This window comes from Lucilia cuprina, chromosome 5 (assembly GCF_022045245.1).
Source record: "Lucilia cuprina isolate Lc7/37 chromosome 5, ASM2204524v1, whole genome shotgun sequence".
NCBI lineage: Eukaryota > Metazoa > Arthropoda > Insecta > Diptera > Calliphoridae > Lucilia > Lucilia cuprina.
This window is the reverse complement of record NC_060953.1, coordinates 44,290,157-44,312,055: the sequence shown is the minus strand read 5'-3', so window position 1 is coordinate 44,312,055 and position 21,899 is coordinate 44,290,157. Positions and strand designations below refer to the sequence as shown.

General features: G+C 28.5%; 2 protein-coding genes across 4 annotated transcripts in view; one reads left to right on the top strand and one right to left on the bottom strand.

Moving 5' to 3' along the window:
* Positions 1 to 21,899, top strand: part of LOC111675714 (myb-like protein I) — a 99,375-nt gene that overhangs the window by 75,379 nt on the left and 2,097 nt on the right. For 2 of the 3 annotated variants that reach the window (XM_046950899.1, XM_046950898.1), the window contains exon 3: positions 4,254 to 4,425. The exons of the other annotated variant lie outside the window; for it this stretch is intronic. In XM_046950899.1, the coding sequence (XP_046806855.1) occupies positions 4,254 to 4,410 (157 nt within the window). In that variant the 3' untranslated portion in view covers positions 4,411 to 4,425. Of the gene's footprint in view, positions 1 to 4,253; positions 4,426 to 21,899 lie in introns of those variants that run through there. 3 annotated transcript variants of the gene reach the window in all.
* LOC111675716 (protein LLP homolog) overlaps positions 13,734 to 21,899 on the bottom strand; it is a 21,101-nt gene continuing 12,935 nt past the window's right edge. Inside the window, exon 4 of the transcript XR_002762518.2 lies at positions 13,734 to 14,046. The gene's annotated coding sequence lies outside the window, so the exon portion shown is untranslated. The remainder of the gene's footprint in view (positions 14,047 to 21,899) is intronic.

Below are 21,899 nucleotides of genomic sequence, written 5' to 3'. Positions count from 1 at the left end.
CAATTTCGAAAATAAACTAAAGTTGTCAGGGCAGAAAGCAGCATAAGCTTCTTATTGAATTAACAACAATAACAACGGCAACATCAGCAGATACAACTGAAAAAAAAAATAACTGCAGCTACATTGCAACCAAATGCAACATCCAACAGCGTGTTCCCTGTCCCATTCGGGGTGAATGTGTGTGTGGTAAATGCGTTTAGTTTTTATGTTGGTTTTTACACTTTTTATATTAAATATAAAATAAATAAAGATAAAACCACAATATCGAGTGAAAAATGTTTAAGTTCAGAGCAAAAGTAATTTCAATATGAATCAGATTACATATTGGAATTTGGAATATATCGAAACTTGTTTCAATTTCAAAACGTAAGAGTTATTTTATATAAACATGCTACAACTAAGCGATCCTAATATTTTAGTAAATAACATTAGCCCAACACCCATATTTCAAGCAGTTTCTTTTAGATTTTAAAGGGAAAATCCAGAGCAGTTGATACACATACCCAACATGAGCATCAACTAAACACAGATATGTATAAATCTTTATACAAGTATGTTTATATTCAGATATTTATGCATTTAAATGTAACACCCAGCAAGTAAATGCAAGTACGTTTACTTACCCGATCTTAAAGTTTACAGATCGTGCATTAACCTAATTAGACTAACGTGAGTGTGTTTATGCTTTAAATAAATACATTCCAACAATTCCTATTTTATATTTTGAGATATTTGTTTTCAGTAAATGATCAATGCATCCGTTAGATTCTAAAAGGTGTGTTTTTATTTACATATCAATGTCATAGATTAAGAGTGATGAGAATTTCAGGAAAGAAAAACATCAAAAAGTTAATGTTTTGTTAAGAAGTACATCATCATAAAATACCAAAGATACCATGATTTTAATTAGTTAATAAAAATTATTGGAGTTTTTTAAATATTTAAAAAAAATAGGAAGCATTTATGTAATTTCCGTTACAGTTTCACGATCAATGGATTTATAGAAAGATATAGATAGATAGATAGATAGATAGATAGATAGATAGATAGATAGATAGATAGATAGATAGATAGATAGATAGATAAATAGATAGATAAATAGATAGATAGATAGATAGATAGATAGATAGATAGATAGATAGATAGATAGATAGATAGATAGATAGATAGATAGATAGATAGATAGATAGATAGATAGATAGATAGATAGATAGATAGATAGATAGATAGATAGATAGATAGATAGTTAGACAGACAGACAGATCGGTGTCACTTCACAATACTTTTTTCTTTAATTTATTCGTAAAACTTACGAGAAGTATTAATAAATGTCATTAATCCAGGTGCTTTTAATAGCAATTTTATGCAATTGTCTAAAGGTTTTTTCTATAAAAATCTTATAAATTATGTTTATGTTTCTATTAGGAAAACAAATTTAAAAAGTCTGTGAAAATGTCATTTAGATTCATTAGCAAACGCATTAAATCATAAATCATGTCTTTGTTTAATGTGTCACTTTCAATAGTTATTTTTTTTTTGCATTTTATTTTTATTATTACCAACAACATATTTATGCAAATTATTTTAATTAATTTTTTTCTCAAACTCATTTGTTAATGATATAATAAAATATACAATAAAAAAACTTTTAACACAAGAATAAAAGAAAGAAAAATCAAACAATTATTGAAGAAAACAATAAATTTAAATAACAAAAAGTAGTTAAGACCTTTTTCTTTGTATCCAATCATTTGCATTTTGTAATAGTAACATGGAAGAAGAAAAAATAAACGAATATTATGAAAAATAAGTTAAATAATGTAATAAGACATGAGGTCTCTGATTGCTTTATATTTTTTTCTTACTGACTGATTACGATAGTTTAGTTTTTTTCTTATTGAATGTTAACTTTAACTGCGTTGCACTTCATTTAATATGACAAGCCAAGAGAAAAAGCTAATGATTGTAAAAAGAATGAAGCTGAACGAATTGGACATGAATGACACGTTTTTAGACTTAAATGACATTATAGAGTGTGACTTTAACAGCTTAGTTAGAGTATGAGATTTTACATGATTTATTTTTAATTAGAAAGTTTCCATAAAATTGTTAATATTCTTGTTGTAATGCTGAGTTTATACTTTAAACTACATAGTAGGAGAATTGAGAATTGTTGGAATTGGGCTTTATACTGCGCGCATAAGTTGGAAATCTTAAAGTTTTCGAACATTATATTGTAAGCACCGATCAAGACAGTTTAAGCTGCTAAAAAGAGAAGTTTTTTACACGAAAGACAAAATTTATCCATTTATATCTATCGATTCATTTATCTATATCTATCTATCTATCTATCTATCTATCTATCTATCTATCTATCTATCTATCTATCTATCTATCTATCTATCTATCTATCTATCTATCTATCTATCTATCTATCTATCTATCTATCTATCTATCTATCTATCAGAATTCCATCGAAATTTCTCTAAGTGTAACTTCTTACTGTTAATCTTCAAATTAAAAGAAAAAACTAATAACAGCTGAGAAAACTCGGAACAATACAGTGCGGCAAAGTTTATGATGAGTTAATAAACCATTTTATATATTTTTTGTATTAATTTCTAAAAGATTTAAAAGATAAAAAACTTGTATAAAATATTTAACTCTTTGTTTGTTTTCATTAACATTTTGTTAAAGTAATATTTGGTGTGAGAAACTTAAATTTTTTTTTAATTTTATAGACAAAATTGTAACAAAACTTTTTTTGTTGAAATGTTGTAAAAACGAACAAGCTTTTTATGAAAAGAAACTTAAACTAAACATTTTTGCATAATTAATATAAAAAATATATATGATTTTATTGACTTTGAAATATGAAATCAAAAGATTCTTATCAGTAATTTAAAAATTTTTTGATTTTATTGTTTAAATTTATGGAAGTGTTTAGGTCTTTTTATATAAAAATTTATTGATTATAAAATTAGAAACAACATTTTAAGTGTAAATCAAAATTAATAGAAATCAAATAATAATTTACTTTTAAATGAAATCAAAAATGGTTATAAAAATGGTTATATGGAAGTTTTAATGGGTTTTTAATGAAAAGTTTAGAGATAAATTCGAAAATAAAAACTTGTTAATATTTGTTTTGCAGATTAATTTTTTATGGTTTTTTGGTGTTTAGAGAGATTTATAAAAACAAGTCTTTAAAATGCTGGTACTTAATTTGTTTTATTTTTATAAACATGATCAAAATCAAAATTTTAAAATTATATTTCAGGAATTGTTTTTCCCTTTAAAAATTCTTCAAAAATTTTAAATTAATCTTTATTTTCAAAATGTTTAATTGAAATCAAAACCATCTTGCAAACAATTGTATTTATGTTTCCACATAACCTTAAGCTTGTGGTGCCTTTGGGTTTCAAACTTAACAATTTGTACTTCTTTTCAACAATAATTCTTTTGATATCGATATCGAAAACATTCAACAAATGAGCTTAGGATTTCCTAACAATAAAAAAGTGCAGGAATAAACTGTTAAACTAAACTTTTAGTTTGTTGCATGTGAGTTGCTGTTAGTTGTTACCTTCATGCATAATTCACCAAAGCAACAACAAAATCTGAAAAAAAACACAATAACAACAAACTAATTGTAATTTTAAATTCTAATCAGATTTGTTGCAAACTCTAAAACCATTTAGAAAAATTAAATTGGCTTCCAACAAATAAATACAGAGAAGGAATAGGAGGAGAAGATCTAGAGAACCAATAACAGCAAAAAACAACAATGAAAAGATGTGTTGCACCAAGGAATATTTATATATATTAGAGGGGTATTACTTTTGATTCTAAAGTTTTCAGATTCAAATCTAAATTTGTAATTCCACAATGTACCTTATTTTCCGACCTTAATACGTTTATACATTTTTAGTCCCTATAGATATCGGCTATATCTTCTTATCTTCTTATCCATCTTAAATTCTTAAAATTATAATGTACTAACAATCTGGGGATCTGAGACCGATTCCTACTCTCTATGTTGAAATATTTATGTACATTAGAAGGGTATTCCTTTTGATTCAAAAGTTTTCAATTTGTGGAACTTCAAATCTAAATTTGTAGTTTTCCGAACTTCATACGTTTATACATTTTTAATCCTTATAGAAATCGGCCATATCTTTCCATCTGTCTGTTCAAATTCATTTAATGAAGATCCAAGATACGTCTGATACATTTCTATTTCCTTATTCCAGGGTGGTCTTTTTCATCCACTGGGTGAGCAAAAGTTACCAACTCACCACCGCCTCTTTGAGTTTCTTACACGCAGGTTGCAATTTTTGTACATGGATATACCGGTCCATGTACAAGCACTTTGCACAAGTACTCGAGCTATCTAATCTCTTGCCATAGTAGTCACGTTGGTGAAACACAGATGTCATGAACAAGCTCAATCTAACTCCAACATAATGTCGCCCAACTACACTACATGACTCTGTTCTTTCAACAACTAGGATTATGTCATGGCTGGTCAGTTGGTTGAGGTTCCTTCGGGATCCACGTAGTTGCTGTGGTTTAATAACCAAAAATTGCGGGGAGAGAATGTTGGTTTCAGGACTGATATATACTATACCTAATGGGTTGGATAATTCTCTCTTCGAACAGGTCTGTGTACAAAGCAGCATATGCTGGATTCCTAAACCCGATGGTATATGCTGGGGAATTGTCAGGACAGTATTCAATGGTTGCCTGTCATCCCGTAGAGCGATCTTTATGATCATGGGAATGGAACTGATGCTAAAATTGGTGAAAGATCGGGAAAGTCTCTACATATTGGAGATTAGTACTGATTTAGTATGCCTTTTTATGCTTCGGTGAAGTTCTTCGGTGCTGTTGCCATATCAACAGGATATGTTGATACATGCTGCGCGACTATTTGTCGGGGCAATTATTGGAATTAATTGACTTTAGAAATTACTATTTCCTTTGTTACATTGATCGGTTCATAAAAGAGGGATCCTGATCCATTTTGTTGGGTATTTCGGACTACCAAATATGTCTCTAGGTGCTGTTGCCAAAACAACAGGGCCATCTCAGTAGTGTGGTCACTTCCGGTTTGCCGGATGACTGATTTCACCTGATGTTGGGACTCGTCACCCCCTTCTATTGGCTTTAGACCAAAGACTGGTTTTTCCTTAGGATTTGATCCTATGCTGCCTGTCATTCCACAACGGGGCGTCTATAGCAGGAGATTAGATAGCTCGAGTACTTCAAGAAAGTGCTTGTACATGGACCGGACCAGCCAGGTACAAAAATTGCTACCTAAGTTCTTCATTGAGGAATTCAGGGGCGCATGGTAGACCGTCTGTAGTCTACCCAGTGGGTGAAAAAGACCAACGTGAGCTAAGGCCGTCAAGGCCACCGTTAACACCAGATAATGTGGTGCTCTGGTTCGACCTCTTGTCAATTTTTGCAAGGACTAGGCCAGGCAGTAAATTGTTAACACCAATTTACAGTCCCGGAAGACCACAGGTATTGCTAGCACATATCTACCCCCGGATTACAATACACCTTGATGTGACACTCAAGATGGATTTATGCCCGGGGGTGGGGCACGTTTCTATATTTAACGATTTCATTCTCTACCAACTCTGTTAAGCATGTTATTTGAGTTGTATGCACATTTAGTTGTAGTATTAGTAGTTGGTCCAAGGATAGAATGCTTTAGATATTTTTTTCGCTGCTTCTTATTTTATAACAACAGCACAACAACCATAAAACTTTTTAAATAAATATCTGAATCTCAAAGTAGTATTTGTATTTTTTTTTTTGCTTTCGCAATGTTTTTATTGTATTTTTTTTTTCAAACAACAACCATATAAAGCATTTGAATAACATCATTGCAAGTCATTTATTGTCTATAAAAGGTTTGTAGTTAGAATTTTTTCCATTCCGCATATTACTACTACTACTAAGTACAATTTCCTTTTTGATCATGTTTGTGGAAAGAGGACTTTTTTTGTGTTTAGTTATTTATTTGTTTAGATGTATGCTTTGTTGTTGTACTTTGTCTTACAAAAAAAATAAAAAACAAAAATAGAAATACTAGTTGCAAGTAAATAGTTAGAACTACAAGGTGATGTCATATATTTAAAATATTTGATAGAATTAGTGTGTTTTTATGCACTAAGGAAATATTAAGGAAATATATTTGGGGTATTCACACGATGTGCTATTAAGTTGTCTGAAGCTAGTTAAATATATGCAATATGTACGTAAACATGACACAAATTTATGCAAAGTTCACAATATCTTCAAAATTAATTAGATTTTATTAATATATTTATAACAATTGTTAACTTTTATAAAATGAAAAAAAAAATGAAAAAAAAAAATTTGTTTGCATTGTTTTGCTGACTGGCAGCCACCGAACGTATGAAAAATAACCGCCGTCAAAAAATATTTTCGGCTTCGTCATTAACAGCTGTTTATGTTTTTAAACAATTTCGTTTAAAAATGGAAATATTTTAATATTTCTATATAAAAAAGGATTGTATAATTAACCATTAAAAGGTTTATGCACAAATCGACATTTATATCAGTTTTTGACTTGCTTTTGGCATTATTACTAAAAATATTTGTAAATTATATATTTGTATCAGCTGACTCTAATTTGAAATAGCACAATATCTTATGACGGTTGGTTACAACAGTCATATTTTTCATATTATTTCATGCTATATGACGACCTGTGAATCCCCCAAAATGTCTGGAAAACTATAAAATTTGAATATTTGATCATTGTGAATGTGGTTTTATTTTTTATGCCGTTTTTTTACTGTGTAATTTATTTAGTCTTGTAAAAAAATATTTTTAACTCACATTAGACTTCTATTAACATGGATTAATGTGATTGTTTTTCTTTACAACTTTTTACAACTTACTTTTTGAAAGAAAAATTTATATCGAGGTTTTAATGTACGATATAAAGGTGTGGACATGGTATTAAATTGATTTTATGCAACACAATATTTAAATTTTTCTGAACTAATAATAACATCCTAAAAACTAAAGTTAACTTTACTATAAAAAAGAAGAAATTTTCTATAAAATAATCAAAAAAATTAATTTTCTAATTAAGATAAAATTGTAAAAATTCAGTATAGAAAGAGGCAAATTTTCGAAAAATGTTTAAAAAGATTTTTATTTATAAAAAGAGAATTTTTTTTTATGAAAAAGAATATTTTTTAAAATTTTCCATAAAAACGAGAGAATTTGCTTTTAAAAAAGTGTCGGAAAGTTCTCAATAAAAGAGATAAATTTTAGAAAAAAATTTTAATAAAAGGTAAAACTTGTTAAAATGTCTATAGTAAATTTATAAAATTCTTCTTAAAAAGTTGAAATTTACAAAAACTTCTAGAAAAAATAAATATTTGTCAAAGAAATTTTCAAACAATTTCTACAAAAAAGAGAATATTTTGAAAATTTTTCATAATTTCCAATTTTGAACGACACAAATACCATATTGGTTAATGACACTTCGGTGTCTTTATTGGTAACTAGAGATAAAAGCCGATGCAAAATTATCGACGGCGTCGGTTAAATTGTCCACTCAATTTAACTTTTTCTTCAGAAATAGACCTATAAGCGTTTATTATATTGAAAAATCTCTAAAATAATCTGTTATATAGAAAACTATTTCTATATAAGTTTTTTCTGCAGATAATGGGCGTCATTATAGAGTTTTTACTATTTAGCTTTTGAGCGTAATAAAGTTTGAGGCGGCGCGGCTTGCAGCAGGGGTTTATTGTCCTCTTGACGATCTCTATACTTCTCGTACCGTATTCTTTAGGGACAACCAATGGGATATTTATAGTTCTATTCATCATTTTATTAAGAATCTAAGTTTCCTGGATATAATTCCTTAGAATTATCCATTCGCGAGAGATTCGGTTCTTATTTCGCAAAATCCTAACAGAGAAAAAGCTTTAGAGTTTTATTGTTCTCTCGACAATGTCTAGACTTCTGGTACTGTTCTCATTAGGGTCTACCCTTGAGATCTTGTGTAGTTCTATTGATCATTTTATTATTTCAAAACGCCTAATAGCTATCCCTCGAGCATATCTTTAAATAGCCCTCGTTGCGAGGAAGCGTTATTTAAATAAATAAAGATTAGAAAGTAGAACTAAATTTCGTTACAATATTAATTTATGGTTGAAATAAATCTAAATATAAATTAGAATTTTTCGAAAATTTAGACAACAATTCTAAAATCAATTAATTATTTAGACATTTTGTTTAGCAAACATTTAATTTAACAAATTCTGTTATTTGCAACAAATAACAAAGTTTGGTATTTTAACCAAATATATATAAACATTTGAGTGCAGTAACATTCTTTCAATTGTTGCATGCCACACTTTTTTTCTAAATGTCTTAATTTTTCACAACATTTTTTTTCTACAGCATCATAAATATTTACATTAAAAATAAATACTGACAGAATACTCTAGAGCTGTGGCAAGCTAAATTTAAAGTGAAAAAAGAAAAAAATATTAAGAAAAATCCACTTCAAAGACGGACAACTATTTAAACCATTTGTTTGTAGATGTTGCAAATAAATTTTTTCTAAACATACCAAAACGTAAGATTTGTTTATTTGTGCCACATTTTGTTGTTGCTTTTTTCTCTCTCCTTTAGTGTTGAAGTTTAAATCTTTATTTATTGCATAATAATATGTTTATGCCTTTGGGGTTTATAAATAAAAATTCTATAATAATTTTTATTCCTAAACTTTTCATGTGTCTGTCTGTCTGTCTCTCTGTCATGAAAATGTTTTCACTGTTCAACTAAGAGTGCAACCATTGAACCCACATTTGATATGAGCAAAAATAGAAAAAAATTGCATTTAAAATTTATTGTTGTTATGAATTTTGTTGCAAGCTGCTGTTGTTATAGTTGCAAAGTAAAATTTATGATTTTTTTGTTTTGCTTTGTGGTATAAAAATTAATTGTTGTAAAAGTTGTTTATCTTTTATGTGTGCCACAGTTTCAAGTTTTAACCCAAAGAAATGTGTAGTAGGTATTAGTAAAGTTAATAAAATGATTGACTTGTAATTGTCAATTATTTTTGAAAAAATCATAGAAAGTAATTTAAATTTAAGTCAATTAATTTGTCCCCAAAACCTCAACTTAACCTCTCAAAAAAATAAAATTTTTAATTCTTTATATCGAATTCGCATCTCGTCATCTTGCTCGATGCAAAGGCTTAAGTGTTATGGCCCAAGGAGGGCGTAATGGGTAATGCTACCCATTACAGAAGGGCTCATGGCGAGCACTCACTTAGAACTTAATGCCCGCCCCCAATATGTGGTAGGGGCGGCTTGGATTTGCCAGGTGTTTTTCCGACTTTGTTGAGTGTGACACCTGGTAGTCTCTAGTATGTTCTTTAGTATTATTGGATATTGTCAATTGAACGTCCAACAAATCCATCAGCGTCCGCCTTCCTACATTGGGCCACTTGGTGGTCTTGACCCTAGATCGAGGAAGCTCTTTTAAACTTGACAACAAGTATAAAAAGCATTAAACGTAATCTGCCGGCCGAGTTCCTTTCCTCAGATGATTTATCTTTTTTGAACTGTGCCAAGTCCGTATTAGCTGAGCATAATATCCTTCTCCTTACGTAGACAGACGCTCCTAAAAGGCCCAAATCTCAGTCAAATCAACCCGAGACGAAACGTCTTAAGCCCCCTTAATAGATTGACAAGACCTTCAGTTAGACTTGACGGCAAGTATAAAAAGCATTGAACCTTCCCACATTGGGCCACTTGGTGGTCTTGACCCTATCGAGGCAGCTCTTTTAAACTTGGCAACAAGTAAAACGGTTAGGTAATCTGTCGGCCGAGTTCCTTTCTTCAGACGATTTATATTTTTTGAACTATGCCAAGTCCGTATTACCTGAGCGCCTAAAAGGCCCAAATCTCAGTCAAATCACTTCGAGACGAAACGTTTTTAGCTCTCTTAATCGATTGACAGGACCTTCAGTGATGTTGCCAAAGGGCAGCTAGTTCGTACTGTCATCTATATGAGCAACTCTCTACCATCTTGAAGGTCGGCTATGTTATAAAAACAAGCGACATTCAAGCTCTCTTGAATTTAGGATGGATCAATCCAGTATCTGTGGACGAGATCCCATACCGGCCTAAGTCCACTGCCCTAGTTCCCGATTAACTTCCGAAACTCGAGGAGATAATGGGGCTTCTTAGAATCGGTAACCCTGACTGGAAGGTGGCTAGGGTATCCGAACCCATAAGTAACTTCAGAAATATTACTGTAAGATGTCTGTAGTCTACTACCTGAATCTACTACCTGTGGTCTACTACCTGGATCTAATACTATAAATACTACATATGACGATTGCAGTGGTCCGGTCACAACGGAGTCTCTTTGACTCTAGTTGACAGTTCGCGTTCACACGTTAGTCAGCAAACATTATATGACACTACCGATATTTGTAATGATCCATATTTGGAATATTCACACTGGTTTAGGGAATCATATGAACTATCATGCCCGACTATAATTTCAGAAAATTTTTTTAATTTACAGAAAATTAAAAAAAAAACATCACTCTGACTAAAGGTCATTATATCTTTTGTATCACATTTCCTAAAAAAATTGCGAGTGTGAGAAATATTTAAAAATATATTTTTTATCACCACATTTTTTTTTTCTAAAAAGGTATTTAATTAATTTAATTTTTAATTAACCTGTAGTGATAGTTGACAAGTTCTTATTTTCTCAACGTAATATTTAATACTCTGAACAATACCAATTAAAATGTTAAATACACCAAGAGACTCATAGTACCTCAAACCCAGTGGATACATAATACGTATCTATGTAGTATGTAGTTGTTGCATGTTGTATTGCCATAATAATATAAAATGACAAAATACTTAGTACTTGTTGTTGGAATTGTAGGTTGATGTGTAATTTAATATGAACGACCGACTAAACAAACGACCGACCACCTAGAGCAAACAGGGCAGAACAGAGTAAAAAAAAAATACATGTAATACCACAGAGTAAGTGGGGAGTTATTCCTAAAATAGATTTACACTAAAAACTTTTAAAACGTTATTTTGCTAACATTTAGTTCATAATCATATTTCATTAAACCGTCCATCAAGTGCTTGGTGTATGTATTCCCTTTCCACACATACAAGGACACCAATGACTAAATATCAAAGCAAAAATCAACATCAGGATATATGAACAGACAAGCAGCAGCAGTTACACAGCAGAGTATGACGACCACCTGAAGTTTGTTTTTAATTTTTTTTTGTTTAATAAAAAATTGTAAACATGTGTTTTTTTCTGTTTTGTCTGTGTATGAGTGTTTGTTAAAGGATGAATGTACAAGTTTATTTGTAGGCAATGGACTCAATTATTTTGTCTGTGCTTAATTACACGCAAAAGATATGACACAATCAACCCAGGAACAAGGTATTCAAACGTACAACCGCATCAACAACAGCAACAACAACAAAATTAATAATAAATAATTAAAATGTTAAAAAAGAGACGTTCACATAATGACACAGTGAACTGTGAAAAATGTAAAAGATATAAATGAAACTAAATACCTAATAAGGTAGCCAGACTAATTTGTACTCTAAGGAATGGGAAATTTTTAAAATTTTTTTGTAAAAAGTAAAATTTTTTAAAATAATTTATAAATGTTAAACTTACAAAATTTTTGTACAGAACAAAGGGAAGAGTTTTAGAAAAGTTTCGATAAAAAAATTAGACATTTTCGGCAATTTTCTATAAAAAAGAAAAAAATTTCGAAAACTTTTATAAAGAGAGAAAATTTTCAAAAATTTCCTATATAAGAGAAATTTTTTAAAATTTTCTATTAAAAAGGAATTTTTTTTAAATTTTCTATAAAAAAGAGAAATTTTTTAAACAGAGAGAACTTTTTTAAAAAAAAATTCTATAAAAAGGTGATTTTTTTTAAATTTTCTTAAAAAAGGTAAAACTTTTTCAAAATTCAAATTAAAAAAATATATATTTTCAAAATTTTTTTTTTGTAAATAAGAGAAATGTGGAAGTTTTTATAAATTTTCTATAAAAAAAGAAAAAATTTCTATAAAAAAAATTGAAATTTTCCTAGAACTTTTTCAAAAATTGTCCATAAAAAAGAGATTTTTGGAAAAATTTTCTATATAAAAGAGAAATTTTCGAAAAATGTCTTTAAAAAAGAGAAATTTTCGAAAATTTTTTATAAAAAAGATAAATTTACGAAAAATGTCTACAAAAAGTAGAAATTTTTTACAAATCTTTTATAAAAAGTCGTTAATTTTCGATAACTTTTACAAAAAAGAGAAAATTTTCAAAAAATTTTTATAAAAGAGAAATATTAGGAAAATGTCTATAAAAAAGAGGAATTTCCTAAGAAAAAAAGTAAAATTTCTATAAAAGAGATATTTTCGAAGAATGTCTATAAAAAAGAGAAACTTTCGAAATATGTCTATAAAAATGATAAATTTACGAAAATTTTTAATAAAAAAGAGAAATTTTCGCAAATTTTCAATGTTACAGAAAATGCAAAAAGTATTTTTTGTAAACGAAAAAGAACTAAAAAGTCCCTTTTTATGTGTTCTCCTCTAATCGAGGCTCTACATTCTAATAGAATTATGTAAGATTCGGATCACGCAGAGGTCTGGGGTTTTTTAAAAACTGATTTCGACAAACATACAGATGGACGGACAGGTAGACAGACAGACGGACATGGCTAAACCGACTGTGCCACAAATAATGATCCACAATATATATTTTATTTATACAAACGGTATAAAAACGGAATTTTTTATATAAAAATTAAATGTTTGAACATTCACTTTTAAAAAGGACCGATTTTAAAAATTTTTATAAAATAGATCAATTTTTTTTTGTAAAAAGGAAAAATTTTCTATAAAAAAAATTTTTGATTTTTTTTTATAAAAAGAGAGAAAATGTCTTTAAGTTATTTTTAAAACGACACAGACGAACAGGCAGACAGACGGACATGACTAAATGGACTCTGCCATATAAAAATGGACTCTGCGGTATAAAAACGGAATTTTTTATATAAAAATTAAATGTTTGAACATTTACTATTAAAAAGAACCGATTTTAGAAAATTTTTATAAAATAGATCAATTTTTTTGTAAAAAGGGAAATTTTTCGAAAAAATTTTCTTTAAAAAAAATTTTGATTTTTTTTATAAAAATCGAGATAAGTCTGTAAATTATTTTTAATTTTTTTATAAAAAACACTTTGTCGTTACCAAAAAATGATGACTACATAATATTCGAAAGGCAAAATATTATTTATGATAAAAAATTGAAGTAAAAAATATGTTTTCTTATCACAAAAAGTAAATCCTGAAAAATTATATAAATATAAGAAATTTTTGTTCAAATCCAATTAATTAAATTACATGGACGTCCTTGCTTTAAAAGCAACCAAATATCACTTTTGATTAAAACATCAATCAACTACTTTGCTTCTGTACTTGGATTTGCTAAAGGTGCTCAAGCACCAAAAAACAAAAACAAACCTTTTCCTAAATAAGTTTTATAATCAAAGTCTTCTTTTTTTCAAAAATAAAAACACTACCAAACAAAATACAAGATTAATTTAATTTAAAGAAAATGCAAAACTTACCTTAAAGTTGAAAGTTGTCAAAATAAATGAAGATAAGCTGAAAAAATCTTTATTTGATGGTCTTTTGTTTGGATTTTGAAGCTCACGATGATCAAGTTCATTTGTCTTTTGTGCAGATAGAGAGACAGACAGACAGACAGACAGATTTATTGCTGGGAAATTTGGAGTAAATATAACCGACTGTGATTATGTTGAATTTGAATATTGCAGCAGGAATAACCAAAATTAACATGGTTTTTAGTCACAAAATATTAGTATGAGAAGAGTGTAATCTTTTCCTGACTGCAGCAAAACATAGATTTGAGTTTTTGTGTTTTTTTTTTTTTTTGGCTTGACCTGAAATGATTTCAAGAAGTTTAAATTTTAAATTGATGGCATATTATTTTTAGACTATACGCTGATGAGGAGAATGATCACGTTTTACATAATTAATGATAAACTATATAAATTTTGATAAGTTTTTTTATTGTTTATAGTTTTTATAAACTAAAAATAATATTTTGTTTTTTTTTTTTAATAAATTTGAAACAAAATGCTGTCTGTGGGTTTATATTAATGTCTAAAACAAATTAACATGCAAATCAAGTAACTTATAGTTGTTTTGGATGTTATTCTTTCAAAAAAAAGTAATTTGAATATTATTTTAATTATTTTTTAAATTATTCAAATTAGGTGACAATATTTTGGCTGCGATCTGATTTAATCTTTAGTGTAAAAACTAGAGTTGAAACAAACTTGTTCAGAAAACTATTTATATAAATGTACATTAAGACGAATCATTTGTACTCTACTTTATAACAAAAATATTAAAAAAAGATAAATTTCAAAAAAGTTTCTACAAAATAGAGAAAATATCGAAAAATTTTCATAAAAAATGTTAAATTTAAAAATGTTTTCATGAAAACGAGAAAATTCGGAAATGTTTAAATAAAAAAAGAGATATTTTAGAAATTTTCTATGAAAACTAGAAAATTTTGAAATTTTTTCTATAATAAAGAGAAAATTTTGAAAAATTTCTATAAAAACAAAAAAGTTTTGAGAATTTTCTATTTTTAACATTTTTTTAAATGTTTCTATAAAAAAAATAAAAAAATTGTAAAAAGTTTTTCTAAAATGAGTAAAAAGAAATTTTTAAAAAGTTTCATTTAATACAAGAAAGTTTGAGAATTTTGTATTTTTTATTTTTTATATAAAAGAAGTAAAAATTTGAAAAATTTTCTTTTAGAAAATTTCCTAAGAAAAGAGAAAATTTCTTATGTTTTCTGTAAAAAATAGAATTTTTAAAAATTTTCTATGAAAATATAATTTTTTGAAAGTTTTCCTATAAAAAAAAGAAAAAACTTTCTAATAAAAATAGTAAATTTCGAAAATTTTTCATAAAAAAGAGAAAACTTCAATTTTTTTTTTAAAGAGAAAATTTAAAAAAAATTTCTAAAGCATTAAGAAAATTTTTAAAAGTTTTTTAAAATTTTTAAAAAATGTTTAATACAAATAACTAAAATTTCTATAAAAAAAAAAATTTCAAAAATTTTCTATAAAAATTTTGAAAAATTTGGAAAAATTTTAAAAATGTTTATTAAAATTTTTATAAAATTGAAAATTTCAAAAAATTTTATAAAATTAGAAAATTTAAAAATTTTTTTGCAACAAAAAAAATTTCGAAAATTTTCTATTAAAACAAATTGTTTTCTATTAAAATATTAAAAAAAAGTTACAAAACAGAGAACATTTTAATAATTTTGTATCAAAAAGAAAATATATTTTAAAAATTATTTATTAAAAAAATATATAAAATGGGAATTTTTTAGGAAAATTAAAAAATTTTTAAAAAAAAATTGAATCGTCTTAATACAGGCTTGGTTCCATTGTAAATTTTTAAATTTTTAGGTTTAATTCTAAGTCTTCATAAAGTCCCAGTTTTGGATCAGTAGAAGTCCATTTTACTGCCCAAAGTCAGGTTCTATTGTAGATTAGAGAAAATCGATGTTTTTCATATAACTATTCCCAGTTTTGGTTTTATCGTAGGTCTTTATATACTCTCAGTTTTGCTTCACTCGAAGGCCGTTTTAGTTTAATATTGGGTCTTCAAGTAATCCTAGTTTTGCTTCAATTGAAGACTTTTTTGGTTCAATCTTAGGTCTTCAAGTAGTTTAGGCTTTGTTTCAATCGAAGTCTTTATATAATGTCAGTTTAGCATCAATTAAAAGCTTTTTTGGTTCAATCTTAGGTCTTCAAGTATTCGTAGTTTTGCTGTAATTGAAGTCAAATTTATGATTCCAGTTTTAATTAGATCGTAAATCTTTATATACTCTCAGTATTGCTACTTTAAGGGCTATTTTTGGTTGAATCTTAGGTCTTCAAGTAGCTATAGGTTTAGGTTTAATCGAAGCCAATTTTAAAGTTCCAGTTTAATTTCATCTTAGGTCTCAATTAAAGACCATTTTACTACTTTAGGTTACATTGTAGGTTAGTTTTTCTATAACTAGTCTCAGTTTTAACTCCATCTTAAGTTCTTATATACCCTCAGTTTTGCTTCAATTCAATGCCTTTTTGTTCAATCTTAGGCTTTCAAGTAGTCCTAGGTTTTGCTTCAATCAAAGCCAACTTTTTAGTTCCAGTTTTAGTACCATCGTAGGTCTTTATATACAATCAGTTTTGATTGAATCAAATGCCTCTTTAGTTCAATCTTTGGTCTTCCAATAGTCCTAGGTTTTGCTTCAATCTAAGTCACTTTTATAGTTCCAATTTTGGTTTCATCACAGGTCTTCATATAGTCCGACTTTTGCCTGAATCTAAAACATTTTGTAGTTCCAGTTTCGGTTACATTGTAGTTCTTCATAAATGGCAGTTTTAAATTTGAACCAATATTTTTTTCGCCCAAGTTTTTAGTCAATTTTAGGACTCTATATAGTTCTAGCTTACGTGTTAAAGTTTAGCTTTAAGCACATTTCTTCCTATCACTCATTAAGTAGGTGGATTTATACTTTAGTGGCGCAAAAGTAGAACCAATATATTTTGAAGTACTACCATTATAAACTCTCTTGTGAATCTCACTGTACTACTATCATAAACTTTAACACACTTCTTTTTAAAATTCTGATCATTAATTTTGTGCCAAATCATTATAAATTGCATGTCCTAATTTCCAATTAAGAAAAATTCTTTTTTTTTATTGTATGCAACATATAATTATGCTTAAAAATGGAAATTAAAACCTTTTTATGTGCCACATAAATATGACAACAAACATACAAACGTTTTCGACAACATGCAACTTTTATGTGCATAAAAATGCAACAAATTTACAAAATGAAATAAATATGCAGTTAAAAAAAAGTTAAGACTTTGAAGTAACACCCAAAAAAACGAATGCGTAAATTTGTAAACACAAAAATGCTTTCTTCTTTTGAAGCGTTTACAAATTCTAGGTAATGATCCCTAAACAGGAACCAAGAAAGAAATCAACACCAGAGGTAATTTTTAAAACTTTCAACAAACGACTGCAACAACAAAAAAGTGAAGAAAAAATGCTTGACATCAAATTAGCATTTGTTACTGTAAATTGTTGAGTGTTGCTGTTGTTGTTGTTGGGTGAAAATGATTCTGAGGATGCTATTGCTGCTGTTCATGATGATAATGATGCTGTATGATTGTTGGCATGAGGATGTGTTCGAAATGATGATGATGTTTTATGTTTTTAACAAGAATCCATCCATCCAACCACTAAAACTTCCGTATTATATGCTTTTAATGTTGTTTTTAGTTTTGTTCTTGTTGTTTTTTGTGGCCTTTTCTTTTAAAAAGCCATTTAACTTGAGTTTGAATAATGGTCACTGGTCCATTCAACTAAACCACCATCATCCTTTCATACTGCTAACCATCTATCCATTCGTCCAGCCATTCATATGCACACGTTTAGTGGAGCACAAGTGAGTTAAAAAATTGTTGTTGGTGATTTCTTTGCCAGCTATAATGGTTGCGGTTTTATTAAATTGCCCCCAAACATCTACAAAATGCTGCAATGCAGCAGGCAGGCAATTTTATGCACTTTTATTTTAGAAGTGATGAAATTGTCGATGATTATGTTGCTGACGTTCCTTTACAAAGTCTTTAAAGAAGTTGTAGTCTCTGTAGAAGGAAGAGCAAAAGGAGGAGGAGGAGTAGAACAAGCATTCGACAACAAACGGTAATTTGTGCAGGAGGAGATAGGCTACGCATTGTAAAATAACGTCAGAAGCACGTTGCATTTAAACTTAAAGTATCCATTATGACAAAAAAAGGGAAAAGTGTTTTTTGTTCGTTCGTGATCATAACGCTTCATTTGCAACCGGTTTTTTATTATAACTGTAGTACGAGTAGTTTTTTGCTATTAGAGTTTAATTAGAGTGTTTTATATAGTATGTATCGAATTTTAAATACCCTTTACTCTTGTCTGGTAGGCTTTAGATTCTATTGTAAGTTTTATTTCATTTTACATCGTTTAATAATCCTAATTAAACTTTAATTTTAGTTCAAGATTTTATCTAAGATTTTTCTTCCTTGTTAGTTGTAATTGCTGTTCGGTAAGTTGTTCGGAAATATAATCCCCTATATAGTTGCAATATCAGGTCAATATTGAACATCTTTTGAAGTTCTTCTTTTAGTCCCAATTTAGGTTCAAACGTATGTCTTTACAAAGTCCCAAATAAATCACCCTTATCGACCATAGAAGTTCCCTTTTGTTCCCTTGAAATTTTCATTTCCCTCGATGGGAAAATTGCTAAATTTGTTGTATGGAACAGCTGTTCAATGTTTGCAAAATTCCATCAACAAATTTCACAATAGGGGAATTTTTTTTTCACAACAAAAATGTTAGTAAACGAAAAAAGTGAAAAGGGAATATATTTCACGTGAATTGATGATTGGCGCTGGGAGTGAATATGTTCCATATATTCTGTAACAGATCTTTAATACACTTCGCTTTTGGCAATTAGCATTATGATTCAATCATAAGTCTTAACGAAGTCCTCATTTAGGGTTATGTACTTCACATTCAGTTGATTTAAGTCATTTAGTAATTCCAATTAAGCTTTACATATAGATACAGCTTTGTTTTTATCGTAAGTATTTCCCCGGTTATTGTTAAGCTTTAATCGTAGGTTTTTATGTAGTCTTTATGTATCTTCTCGGCAATCTCCGTTTAGTTTTTATATTAGGCCATTATGTAGTTACAGTTTAGTGTTAATCTCAGGTCTTTATGAAGTTTTCGTTTAGATGTAATTGAGGTCGGTTTCTAATTCGCATCTAGGGCTATGTATGTAATCCTCGTTTGGTTACGATATGAGGACATTTAGCAGTTATTGGTTAGTATCAGTTGCAATTCTTGTACTCCATTTAAACCTCTATCGAAGGTCATTCCGTAGCTCCTTTTTTGCTTGAATTCTATAATCAGTAGTAAGCTTCTGCGGTGGGTCATTATGCAATCTCATTTTAGTTTCAATCCTCATCCCTTTCGTGGTCACAGTTAAGCATCAATCAATTCCCTTTTATTTAATCGTTCTAAAATCAAGACTTTCGTATGTCATATTTTCGAACTTGATTGAAGTATTTTGTACTTAAATCTAGTACAACCTTAGAAATACTATTGAAACCAAGCTGGATTGACATAAGTAGAATGATCTAATTTGCAACGTGTATTTCACTGTCCTATCGATACTACAATATATACTATATTCCTCTGAAATAAGGGAACTCGTTCTCGATACCCTAATATGTTTACGCAGCCCACGAACGTCATTAAGAACACACCCATTTGTGGTCGATCAGTCTGTGGATCACACAACTCATTACAGGGGAAATTCATTATTCGGGCGCACTGTCCTCCCACAACCAATTTTCCTAGTTCCAGTACATGCACTGCATGAGTCACTCACTTTTTGAGTCAGTCACTTTTTAGAAAAGTCTAAAATCAACTTTTTTGCAGCTTTTGTAAACAATTGTGGGAAAAAGTATATAAAATACGGTGGACTGTTTCTGTATACTCTGTGCTAGTATATTGGATAGTTTACTAGACTATTAACTATTCTATGGACAGATCTATTAACTAGTCTTTAAAGAAATCTGCAGTCCAACATACAGACAAACTGAAAATCCCTTTACATTTTTTTGTGGACTTAGTGAAAGTAAAAACAAGTTATTACGGGTTATACTGCATCAACAATTTACTAGTCTAATGACAAGTCTATATACTAATCTTTGACAGGTTTATTGGATAATTCATGCAGAAATCTGATATAATATGATCATAGAAATCTATTAACTAGTCTACAGACTAACTTTTCGAATAGTCTATTGATTAGTGTATATATAAGCTTATTGGCTAATCTCTTATTAATCTATTGACTGTTATAAGGACCAGTTTTATTGACCAGTCTGAATAGTTAAAAGATTTACCTATTGGTATTGAAAGGACTAATCTTTTGGTTAGTCTAATAACATCTCTTCAACTGGTTAATGATGAAATTCATTCACCCCTATCGCCAATCAAGATTTCGCGAAATATGTCACTTTATTACGATAGAATTTTTGTAAACAACGAACAGCTGTTGCATTCAAAATCAACTATTGTGAATGAACTATTCACAGCAAGTTCACGATAGCAATTTTCAAATTCTGTTGACTTTATCTTTTATAGTATATATAATATTTTACATATATTTTCTTGAATAGGGCAGATTTACTAAATGAAATTATACATTTCTATCATAATATTTTGTCACAGAAGCGTGTGGGATGTGTGCAATCATTTAATGAAATCAAATAAATTTAAAAAGTGGAAATAAATGAAAAGAGTCGTCGTATTCAACACACAAACATTTAAATGAATGTAAAAATTTGGCATAATCTTTTTTAATTCATTGAGAGGAAAAAGGAAAACCTAGCAACCAAGCCTCAAGAAAAGTCACAATAAAAACACACCTCTATGAGTGGCAACAATGAAAAAATAAAAAAAAAACTAATAAAATATCAAACTGAATTAAATGCAGACAGTATGACGACAAAACAATTTCAACACATGACTGTCGTTGGATGGATTTATACATAGTATGAATGAAATGAATAAATGGTTGGAATGGTTCAACAACAAAAGACAAGAGAAAAAAGGATAGATCAAAAGAAAATCATATGTAGGATTTAAGAAAACAAGACACAATAACATCTCGAAAGCATAGAAAATAAAGACAACTTTTAGTAAAGGCAACTTAATGATTTGCCTCAGTTAATCAGTGAGAAACTTAAAATTAAAAAAAAAAAATAAATAAAGCTTACATTGATTAACTATAAAAGTTTGCAACATTTTAAGAAGACAAACAAAAATTAGTTGACAAAAATGAAAAATGTTGCAATCAAAAGTCGGTTATGGTACCGGTTTATAAATGTATGTTGCTTGCAATGAATTGTTGGTGGCATGCAATTTAAAGTCATGATCATGTTCATATGTTTTAGTTGACAGTCCAACATAAAGACAGACAAACTGAAAATCACTTTACATTTTTTTTTGTGGACTTAGTGTCTCTTAACGTTAATGAAAGTAAAAACAAGTTATTACGGGTTATACTGCATCAAACATTTACTTGTAATGAGTTAAAAAAAAAGTCATGTACAGAAACTTAAGTGAGTCATAAGGTTTTGAAAAGTTGTATGTTTTGTTTGTTTCTTATAATAACAGTAATTTGAGTTAATTAAGATTTTACAATTTAACTTAAATTAATTATTACAGTGCATTATTTAATTTGCATTGTTATTGTTGAAAATAATTTAAACGTTTTGGAAAAATAATAAATAGTATGAAAAAATGGTAACAGTTACCGTTTTAAATAAGATTATAATTAAAAATTTTGTAACAACGAATTGTATTATTTGTTATAGCCATGTATTTGAGTCTCTTATATTTTAGTGTTGTAGACTTCCAACTTTGCAAAAACCTGCAGAATTGAAAGATTACAAGATCTTTCATTTTTTCACATTTTCATATCCTATTTATTTATTTATTTATCTATCTATCTATCTATCTATCTATCTATCTATCTATCAATCTATCAATCTATCAATCTATCTATCTTTCTATCTATCTATCTATCTATCTATCTATCTATCTATCTATCTATCTATCTATCTATCTATCTATCTATCTATCTATCTATCTATCT